The 11426-nt window shown below is 34.4% G+C and overlaps 2 protein-coding genes across 2 annotated transcripts; one reads left to right on the top strand and one right to left on the bottom strand.

Annotated features, from left to right (window-relative positions):
• Positions 1–47: 47 nt before the first annotated feature.
• On the top strand, positions 48–890 carry LOC126742980 (uncharacterized). Its single transcript, XM_050449877.1, has 2 exons — positions 48–326; positions 386–890. Exons 1-2 carry the CDS (start codon positions 266–268, stop codon positions 745–747), a joined length of 423 nt encoding a protein of 140 aa, XP_050305834.1. The 5' UTR covers positions 48–265; the 3' UTR covers positions 748–890.
• Positions 891–1493: 603 nt separating this feature from the next.
• On the bottom strand, positions 1494–11337 carry LOC126742773 (DNA repair protein RAD51 homolog 1). Its single transcript, XM_050449559.1, has 4 exons — positions 10802–11337; positions 8791–9129; positions 8598–8736; positions 1494–8540 (listed from the first exon to the last, which is right to left on the bottom strand). Exons 1-4 carry the CDS (start codon positions 11237–11239, stop codon positions 8434–8436), a joined length of 1023 nt encoding a protein of 340 aa, XP_050305516.1. The 5' UTR covers positions 11240–11337; the 3' UTR covers positions 1494–8433.
• Between the last annotated feature and the right edge of the window lie 89 nt (positions 11338–11426).

Here is an 11426-nt window from a genome sequence, read left to right on the forward strand (position 1 = left end):
CAGTCAGTTCCCCTTATAAACGAATTAACCAATTGAAAAGGTAGATACAACAGTAATTCTCCGGTCCTGACAGGTTATTTTATCCTAAAAAAAATTCCTTTTTTTTTCAAACAAACAATTTATATGACTGATAAGGTTTATTTGTTGTTAAAATCGTTTTATCTTGCTTGTAGATAAAAAAAAAACAAAACCTTTTTTGATACGGAAAACATGTAAATTGTTTCAGTTTTTATTTGTCACAAGGGAAATGTAACTGTTTAGAGAAATGATTGGAGCAAAATTCTTGATTTGTGTTTGTTTTCTTTTTGTTAAAGTATTAGCCAGAGGTGAGTACCTAAACATAATAACAAATAAGTCCTTATGCAGTGTTCAAATTACTCTTTAGTTGGGGACAAATGTGATCCGGCATCAATAAGGGACGAGCCCTGTCCTACCCCGGAAGAACTGTGCGACCAACAAATACAAACATGCCAATGTGCCATCGACTACAATTTAATCGAGGGGGTCTGTGTATTTAATCAGACCTCAAGATATTCCAGTTTAGTGGATAATGAAGGGGATGGGTCCCTTATAGCCGGGATCTTCATTCCTTTAGGTTTAGTCTCACTTGTGATATGTAGTATTTATTTGAGTAAGAGGTTCGAGCTGGTCAAGTGGCTTAGGGAGAGATTGCACCAAAGAAACCAAAATTATGATGAATTTATGATCGGGCAGGATGAGGATGATGATGACCCCGTTCTGGCTTAAGGGTTTTTAGTACTAATAATTATAAGCTTTTTGCGACTGGTTTTTTGTTATTTTTAGAGCAGCATGTAAATATTTTGTTTTATTATGGATTTAATATTTATTGTTTAATGTAATGGCATCAATAAAGACATTTTTGCATTAGATGTTACCAAAGTTATCAATATAAGCGTCGGAACTAAAGTGAGTTTTATTCATGTTTATTCCTATAATATTGACCTTGTTCTTGGGAAGTTTAGACCTCAAAGTGAAACAGAAAAAGGGAGTATTGTAATAAATAAATATTATCGAAATGTACAAACTTAATAATCTATTTTTCTTCAAAATAAAAAGATTAATTACAGGTGTCTGTAAAGTGAACTAATGATAAATCAAACCTAAATGCCAACAATAAATGTGGAAAAAAAATTAGGGGAACCAAATGTCAAAACAAATACTGTGTTTGCTCTATTCCATACAGTTGAATTATAGTTTATGTAGTTATATTTTAAAATTAATGTCTGGAAACGAGGAAAAAGTATGAAACTTTTGGTTTGATGTGCAATTGCCAGAAAGATGCTTAAAATTGACTTGAAATTAAATAATAAATTATATGTAACTGTTTTGTGATACTGTGGCCCAATGCTGTGATTTGTTTAAGAATTTACCTAAAGATTGCCGTTTATAGTAAGTTTAAATTATTATTGTAATATCAAGATACTATTTTTGGATTTTATAGGTTTGTATGCTAAACATTTAACAGCCAAGACTTAATTTTTAACAACGTTTATTTATCAAAATGTACAAACTTAATAAACTATACTTCTTCACAAAATAAAATGATTTTACATCACTATGATTAATTATACAGTCAATAAGGTGAACTAACGATAACTCGAACCGCAATGACGATTAACAAAGTAGTTTTTTTATCAAGGTAATAAAACTAGAGGAACCGAATTTCCAGGGCAAACAAGACGTTTCCTTTCTTCCACTGGAATTAAGGATAAAGTATGAAACTTTCGATCTGATGTGCATTTGCCTGAAAATGGCTTCAACTGCCTGGAAGATATAAGAAATTAATTTTCAATTCAAGTGTGTTTTTAAAGAAATCTGCTTAAACTGATGGGATAAGAAATTCTGTTTCCTATCTTGGTTATGTCCACTCTTTTACTTCATTATATGATCTCTTAATTAGTACATCCAGAGTAAAAATATCTGATACAGTTTGTGATGTATTTTAATCTGTTCTTTGACTTAACTGTCTTTTTTAAACTATATCACGTTTTATCAAAATACAGTGTACTCTGACTATAACGTACTTTTATTTATTTTATTGGACCCGATCAAATAAATCTTATAATTTTACTGGATATAGCGTAAAAACTGCCGTTGTAACGTTCAATATTTTTGGTCCATATTTTGTAGGAGAATGTGTATATATAGATTTCCAAATGGGGTCTCTATCTCCAAGAAAAAATGCATGTATGTAGATCATTTAGTTAAATGCATTATGCATCATCCAGAGTTTTATTTATTAAACGTATATGTATGTATTTTGTGATGTTCTCTACCTGAGGATCTATTTTCAATATTTTTGCCCACTTATGCTGGTTGTAACGTTCGTTATAGTAGAGTATAGTTCTTCGCTTCTATCAGGGATTCCCATTTAATTGATACCGGGAAGTAAGGAGTGAAATGAAAAACGAAGAAATCAAAGAAGACAAATATTGCTTCTAATTGACAATTGTCCAGCTCATCTGAATAATGTATAATTAATATACAAGGTGTTACAAAATTCGGTGCAAATATTTTAAGTTAAAATAAGACTTTTTGTTCCTTCATAAACGTGTGTCCTGAAATGAGTCCATCCACTCAGAGCTACAGCCTGCGTAAATTGCTTAAAGAAAGTCGATTATTTGGAACAGTGAGGACAGTTATATGCGTCAAATCTTTTGAAAATTTGCCAGTTTCGGTTTTTTGAGTGCTCCGACATTTTACGTTCAAAAAATGGTGTAAACCTAAGTCCAGTAAGTAAATCCTAAGTAGTTCCGATAAGAAATTTGAAAGTATTGAACACACGATTTAATTTTACAAAAATTAAAGCAATCATATCCCACTATGTTTTTCGCTAATTTGATAGTTTAATTGGGTTTAATAGTGTTTACCAGATTTTCTCGAAAACGGTTATTTGCATCGAAAAAATGCTAGAGATAAAAATTTTAGATTTTTTCATAAGATAGAGGACATCAGAAAGGTAAGCCCCCTGAATCCTCCCTTAAAATTGGATTCACAGCATTTTTGGGGTAAAAAAGAGCACTAAAAAAAAACGGGGATTTGCCACCTAATTGTAGCCACGGATTCCGATAATAATCGATTTTCTTATAGTCTAACTTGCCTGTAGCTCTAATTTGGGACACATGTCTTATTTTGACTCAAACAATACGCTCTTGAAAATATTTGCACCGAATTTCGTAACACCCTGTCTATGCATAATAAAATGCCGAGTTGCAAAATTGAGTTGTAGGTCATTTTACGACCATCGCCGATAAATTGGTAGCAACAGAGATCTTAACGCTCCATTATTGGTCAAGTTGTAGAGTCAAACAATTCAACGAATGTTTGTACATATAAATGTATAAAATTTGGTTTAAATCTTCTTTGTATTAAATACCTAGAATATATTTTTAGTTACTTTAATTTGTGATATACCAAATAAAATTTACATCTTTATTTTTATAGGGTACCTCCGGTTACAAAGTACTCATTTTTTTCCACTATAGAGGGTACGTAATAACCGGAGTTGACTGTAGTTGGCATTAGAGGCAAAATGCTAGATGTCTTGTCACATGACCTTAATCGAAGTACATGTAAGACAAATTAGACATTTTGCAGACAAGACCTGGACTAACCAGACGTGTATACTATTATTACCTTAACTAAAAAGGAATGAAACCGAAAAAGAGAGAAAACAACAATCGTCACGAATACACGAGTTTTTTACACCTCAACAATTATTGAAGTGCCAAAATCTGTAGTTTTGTAGATATTTGCTTAAACAGGTTTCAAGTGCCATTGCTAATGTACCCACAAAGGTTATAAGTGTAATTTTATTTTCGTAAGCTAAAACTGGACGGAGCTAGGCACTACGTCCTGAAAGTTTTTAAGTGCCAAAGTCAGGTAGAAAGTGTAAGTGTGCTTGTCGGACAATAAATTGCAGTGTAAACATGGAAGATGTGCCAGAAACGACTAAAGGAATGTTTATAGAATAGCAGAGAATGAAAAAGAATGCTGGGAAGACATACGTTTACGTTAGCAGGAAAAAAAGGGAAATTCGTCCAAAATATCCACCTAATCAAGAGGTAAGATATTTTAGGTTATTTGTAGTTTGAAAAATAGGTAGTGACTCCTACTCCGTTGACGGATGGGTATTCAGGTTGTCCCGCGTGTTTTAACGTAATTATAAAAAGAATTTGTTGATCTGCGCCTAATATTTGCGTATCTATTTCAGGTGTACGAAACTTCAACCTTTTGAGAGATTTTATGCTGAAAACTACAAAACACCTAAGGGCCTAATAAATTTAGAAAAAATAAAGACGTCGCCATTATGGAAGTGCCGCAGATAGAACAAAAGGCAAACTTCAATATCCTATACACAGCCAGATCAAGATGGAAATTTTGTGCAAGCATGCAGAAAGACCTTTATGAATATTTTTGGTGTCACTCAGAAACGTCTGGTTGTTTAATAAACGACCGCAAACTGATCCATTAACATATAAACTCTGTCCCTAGAGATGTTTCACACTATTCACGTGCAAGATAAGAAAAGGGGTATTTTAGACGTATATCGAGTATCTTTTGAGGAAACATAAAGAATCTCCTGTAAGCTGATAAGTTTTATAGAGGTGTGTTTAAGAGAGAGATTTCCGCAACTTAAGCTTTCATCGTCCTAGAGTCGCCATTAGTTAAATGGCAAGGCAAAATAAACTTCTAGTGCGAATAACCAACTCGAACTTCACCACCGAAAAGTGCAACAATGTCTGAAATATATGAAAAATCAAACTGCAAATTCCTGGTAGTGACAAATGCTGCATTTCATTTGACCTACAATCAAGTTTTATTCGTTCGCCACGTTCAAAACCGTGTATGTGGCCTGAAGGTGTTAGTGGACGTGGAGCTAATAAAGTGGCATCTACCCTTCTTAAACTAATGAAATTCTGGAGTAATAGGGGTATTGTGCCTGAGATGGCATACCTGATGAGACGGCATAGAAGCAATTTTACGGTTAATACACATCGTCTGACAACAATGTTCATAATTTTCGGTGCTCGTGGTCTTACATGCGCTTCTGAGAAAATTTAGTTCGTTTGTTAGTGTAGAACGAGAAGGTAAGCTTAATTTTCCGTTACGGTAAGTAATGACTTTTCTACTTAGAATCGTATATATGTTTGTAACTCTAAGAATTTTTAATTTCCTATGAAAAAAAAATCTACCGTCATTAGTTTATAAAATATCTATCTACGTGGTATTAAATATTTACCTAAATCATAATTGTTAACTAAAAATTTACGTTAAAATTCAATAATGCCATTCAGAGTCAGTTGGCATATAGGTGCATAGGGTAAGATGGTATATTATTTATTTGTTAATATTATAGGTTCAATTTTTGTCCCTGGTAAGTTTTTTTTTTAATATTTGGAAGTGACTAACTACCTATCGAATGATAAATTTAATTTTTTACGCTTAGAAGAAGAGCTAAGAATGATCGAGGAGCCATTAAAGGATACTTAGGAGGACATGTCCCAACTTTCAATGCTGAGTTAGAAAATGAGTTGGTTAGTTATATAAAGGAGTTAGAAGTACGTTTCTTTGGTCTTACAACTGAGGATATTCGCGAGCTTGCTTATGAAATTGCCGAGGCAAAGAAAATTCCCCATAGGTTCTCAAAAGAAAAAAAAGCTGCCGGTTGGGGCGCACGAAATCCTACCATTTCACTGCGTACACCAGAGGCAACATCTGCTGCACGAGCTCGTTCGTTTAATAAAGCACAAATTAAAAAATACTTTGATTATCTCGAGAAAGTATTGGAGGACTATAAATTTTCTCCCGAAAATATTTACAATTTGGATGAATCTGGGTTGTCGACAGTTCCTTCAAGAAATATTAAAATTCTTGAAGGCAGAAAGCAGGTGAGCATACTGACAAGCGCAGAACGAGGTCAGCATCTTACAATTGCATGCTGCTTTAATGCTGTTGGGACTTACATTCCACCTGTGTTACTCTTTCCTAGAAAAAACATGAAGAATGAGTTGATGGACCACGGTCCACAGGGAGCTTTAGGTTTAGCACAGGAAAGTGGTTGGATGACTGGAGAAAGTTTCCTAAAATATTTAAAACACTTTGTCAAATATGCCAGATCATCTCCTACAAATAAAATTCTTCTCCTGTTGGATGGACATAGCAGCCACAAAAATTATGCGGCTCTAACCAAAGAAAACGGCATCATCGTATTTTGCTTTCCACCTCATTGCACCCACCGGGTACAGCCGTTAGACGTGTGTTTTTTTGGATCTCTTAAAACATATTATAACCTAGAATTATCCCGTTGGCTTAAATCTCATCCAGGAAGAACGGTTACCCATTTTCAAATCGGTGGTATACTAAAAGAAGCCTACAACAAGGCCGCCACTATAGGAAATGCTGTTAATGCATTCAGTAAGACTGGCATATATCCGTCCAATAAAGACATTTTTCCAGACTGGATGTTTCAACTAGCAGACGTCACAAATATTCCAGACAATGAACAAGGAAATACACAAGGCACTGAAAATCCTCAAATTTCTGGAGCTGACATTACACACGCTGCAGAAACCTCAACACAGAAACCCGCAAGAATGTCAATAAAAGATATTTCTCCACTTCCTGTTGCTCCTTCGATATTAAAAAGTAGAAAGCCGAGAAAGGGAGGAAAATATGGCGTGCTTAATACAACACCTGAAATTGAACTTGCCAAAGCAGCGATTGTCGAAAAAGAAGCAGCATTCTTGAGAAAATCGGCTCGAGCAGCAAAAAGAAAATTACCTGTCATTGATGAAGAACCTGAAAATTTTCAAGTCGCTGCTGACGACGAAGATGACGTTGCGTGCCTTTATTGCAATGAATTATATTCGCTGTCACGCTCCAACGAAGACTGGATATATTTATATGCGATCTATGCAAATAAAATATGAAGATACCGTTTTATATCATGAAAGTATTTTGTGTTTTGTAGTTAACGTTTTCGCTTTTAAAAACTTTGCATTTGGTCTTTTTTTGCCTGTATTTTACACGATATAGGTTTATTTTTCATTACACGGCTATAAATAATATTACCAATAAAGAATTATAAAGGATTTTCATTCATATTGGCTAGGGTGAGATGACATAGTAGTATGCCATCTTACCCTAAGCTGTTGGTGTGAGATGGCATAGCAGCACATTTTTTTAAATATCTAGAAAAAAATATCTATTTGAATTAAAGACATTTTAGCTGGCTATAAGGAAAGAATCTAATATAAAATGAAAGCTAACTTGTTTTTTTTCAACAATATATTTTAATTTTCCAAAATTATCTCCGTCAACCAAAAAGTATGCCATCTCAAGGCACAATTCCCCTATTTGTTTTAGTGTTCTGTTCCGTGCTCTGCATGATGTTTTTGAGACAATACGAGTATAACTTTCTAATAAGTGGTCACAGTTTTATGGATTGTGACCGAGACTTTGCTCTCATTGAAGAAAAGAAGCGTGTTATGAAGGCAATGGTGCCCAAATGATTTACATGATGTAATAACATCCGCAAAATATGATCTACCATTCGAAATTATTGACATGTCTGTAAACGGATTTTGGGATATAAGAAGATGCTGACACGTTTCTTAACCCTAAAGCCTTAAATATCAGTAAAGATTGATCCTAAAAATCCAACAGTACTTCAAGCCTGGAAGAAAATCAATGTATTGAAAAAAGGAAAAACTACTGACGATCTAAAACTTTTACCCCCGCGAGAATAAGATTACCGCTAATAAAAGAAAATCTCGTATCATCTATGATTCCCTAGCTAGGAAATCCTGAACACAAAATATTTTATGAAAAAAGAGTTTTGGACCAAGCAGAAACACAACTCGCTTTTAATTGGTACTTACACCTTAAATTGTAAGGCACTTAACTTACCTTTGGAGGACTTATCATTTGGCGCTTATGCCTTTTCAGTTTTGGTTCCAAACATACTTTAAAATTCCATTTTATTGATAAAAAAAATGATTTGTTTTCTACCAGTACCTAATTCTAAATGTTAAGAATCGGTTTTACAAGTTCATATAAAAAAAAAAGAGTGTTGCTTTCTTAGTGGTTTTCTTAAATATCTCAGAATTATGGCACTTAGTGCCTTTGGTACTTTCATTCTTCAATTAACCCTAAGTGTTAATGTAGTTACAATCTGCAAACAACCTTGAAATATACAAAAAACTATTTTGGTTTTAATGGCAAGTACATCGCGGTTCGCGTTATCTAGTTCCGACTGCATACATTTAATTCAACTAATTTGTACAGCCTTAAAATTTACAACTTTAACTTACAAACCCTGCTTAAATAAACTGAACGAGCCTTGCTTCGAAAATTGAACCGAAACAACAACCACAACAAAAATTAACACAATCCAATTTGGATAACTAACTATTCCCTAGGATCACCGACGCCGTCGGGATTAATGGCAAACATGGCCTCTGCTTCCGGTAAACAAGGCGAATCGTAAATTTTGCACATTCTCGTCTCTCCTCGACCTAAAAACCACCCAATAAACAACAAAAAAAAAATTTCAAACAAGTGATTCAAGAGACCTTTTCTCAAATAAAGTCGTGTGGTGGAACTGTGCGCCATAATGTTCCCTCCTATAGGCTTTTTCGGGTCAGCATTGAACATGGCCGCCCCATCTACTTGGGCCACAACCTGGTTGGTGATAACCACACCCACTCCGAACTAGGATAAATTCCTCGATAATAAACAATTATTTTTTTAATTGTGAAAAACTACCTCGTCTGCCAGCCTCAATAGCATCCTAAGAAATCTGGCCAGATGCATTTGTCTGGCAGACAATTCTCCCCTGCCAGAATAGTCGGTTCTATACAAGGACATCGCGCTGTCCACAACGATCAGCGAATACCTCGACTCTGTCATCATTCCGCTTGCGTGTATAAGCAGCTGCGTCTGTTGGTCTGTATTATATGCTCGGGCATAAGCGACATTGTCTAGTACCACTTTTGGGTCCATTTTGAACCTTTCCGAGACAGCTATTAGTCTCTCAGGGCGGAAAGTGCCTTCCGTGTCTATGTACAGGCATTTACCTTCGCCACCTCCGACATCTGCTGGCAACTAAGTAAAACGTCTATGTATAGATTACAGACATGTGAAAGAGAGGATCTGTATCATTAATAGTTTAAATAGACATTTTTGTAGTGTAGGTAAAAGTATTATTAATGAAATGGGTATGGACACTTTACTGTTCCCTTACTGATACCGAAAAGTACTCTTACTCACAAATCATTTATATATGAGAATATTAGATGTGCTGTCTCTATCAGGCAGTTTAGAGGAAAATTGTTAACTCTTTTATTAGAGGAATCTTTATATACCCACCTAACTGAGAACCTAGCAATTGTATTTGATGCATATGTTTATACTTGTATCCATTTGTTTTTTTCTTTTTTAATTTTAAAAGTGGTGTTGTACTCTACCAAATGTAGTCATTAGCCTGCTTTTGTTGATAGAAAACTTTGTATTTCTTAACAATAAAGTATATTCTAATCTTGTCTTCTTTTCTTATTTAAGGATGGAAATGAGCTTAAATTTTAAGGTTTTCTTTTCTTTCCAATTCCAAAAAGATACATGTAATGATTTAAATGAATTTAATGATTTAACGAACAAGGTTAGTATTTCTATAAAGTCAACATGAAAAAAAATTCCTAACCCAAGTAAATTCCATGACAGAGGTAACTAAAAATGTCTACAGCTTTTTTTTTTTTAAAATAAACTCTGTGAACATTTCTTATATTTACTCGTAAGTTATCATATAACTTAGCACTATAATGATAAAGAGATTTTAATCCGACATTACTTTGGTTTTTTGGTCTATACATTTTTTTTTTCTAGTAGAATGCAGACTAATCACATTAACAAATTTAGTCGAGGAATCTTTGATTTGACATACATAAAGAAATAACTTGAACTTATAAACTATGGGTGGGTAGCAATGTGGCAAAAGGTAAATGTTTTTTATTGCTCATTTTAAAGTGTCTTATTATATAATTTGATGCTTTACCCCAGATACCTATAAAATACTGTAAATGACTGTATAACTAACATCATTTCTCATTTTTATAAATGATCTAACTAGATTGTTTTATGTAAATCCAGCTAGGACTATAATGTGTCAGAATTATATTAATAATAATTTACATCAACGGTGCGATATTTTTGTTGACAAGTTTTAAGGTCCATTATAGAAAATATAAAGTAGATAAGTGATGCAGAGTCTTTCTAGTATGTATATAGATAGTCTGTTTAAGTACATACAATATTAAGCATGATTTCTTTTTTGTTTTGCATGCGCAAGTACCAACTTCAACATATTTTTATTGTTTCTCTTTTTTTTTCCAAATGAAATTCTTTTCTGTAATTGGGTAAGAAACTCAGGATGAACCAGAATGAGAGCAGAAGTTAGCAAATCATTTATCTTTAAATAATTCAAAATTGCAAAGTATTAACTTCACTCTTAGTAATAACAATGAAATTATACATGGTTCCTTGCCCGAATATGGAATGGAAGCTAAATTTCTGAATATTCATTTAACTTGTGAGCAACACCTTGTAAGTCTCTCAAAGAAGCTGTCTCGAGGACTGTTCTTATTCAGACATCTCGTTCAAGTGACTTCTTATATTAATAAGATAAATCGTTAACAAATTCTATATAAAAGTAATTCAAGACCATTGTAAAGGAATCTATATGAAAGTATTGCTGCTGATAAAATCAATTAAGTTCACTTACCTGACAAGTAACCGCTAATGTATGACAAATTTGAGTTTTTCCCGTACGAAACTCCCCAAATATTTCCGTGATGCTTCCAGTTTCTATACCACCACCGAGCAACCTATCGAGCTCCTTAGAGCCGGTCGTAATAGTGATGAGATCGGCTCGTTTCTGATGCACCTCTGTCGCAGTGGTGAATCCCATATTGACCATTTTCTGGGCCTCGGCCAGTAATTTATCGGCCTTCTGTTCGGAGACCCCCTTTATGGCCAAAAGGAACTTCTTGGGGGCGTAGGCTATCGATTCGACCGTATGATAGCCCGATTCTTCCAGTTTTTTGATGTCGCCCGCGTTGATTCCGTTACCCTCCAATTTCGAGATCGGCTGGAAGCCCTTGGTGTCGTCCATATCGTCCTCCGCCATCACGGAGGTAGTGGACGCCGCGCTTACGCTCATTTTGTTAGTTTTTCAAGTTTAGTTGATTAAAGTGAGCGAGATTTATTTGGATCTAATCCCCAAAACTGGCGTAAATAAAAACAAAACAAATGAATGAATGACTTTAGTGACACTGATGACAGTTTATTTGGCGCGCTGTCAAGGCCAAGCTGGCCAACTTTTGAAATTCACACTATTCCACGTTTTT

The sequence above is a fragment of the Anthonomus grandis genome, chromosome 12, assembly GCF_022605725.1.
Source record: "Anthonomus grandis grandis chromosome 12, icAntGran1.3, whole genome shotgun sequence".
Classification (NCBI taxonomy): Eukaryota; Metazoa; Arthropoda; class Insecta; order Coleoptera; family Curculionidae; genus Anthonomus; species Anthonomus grandis.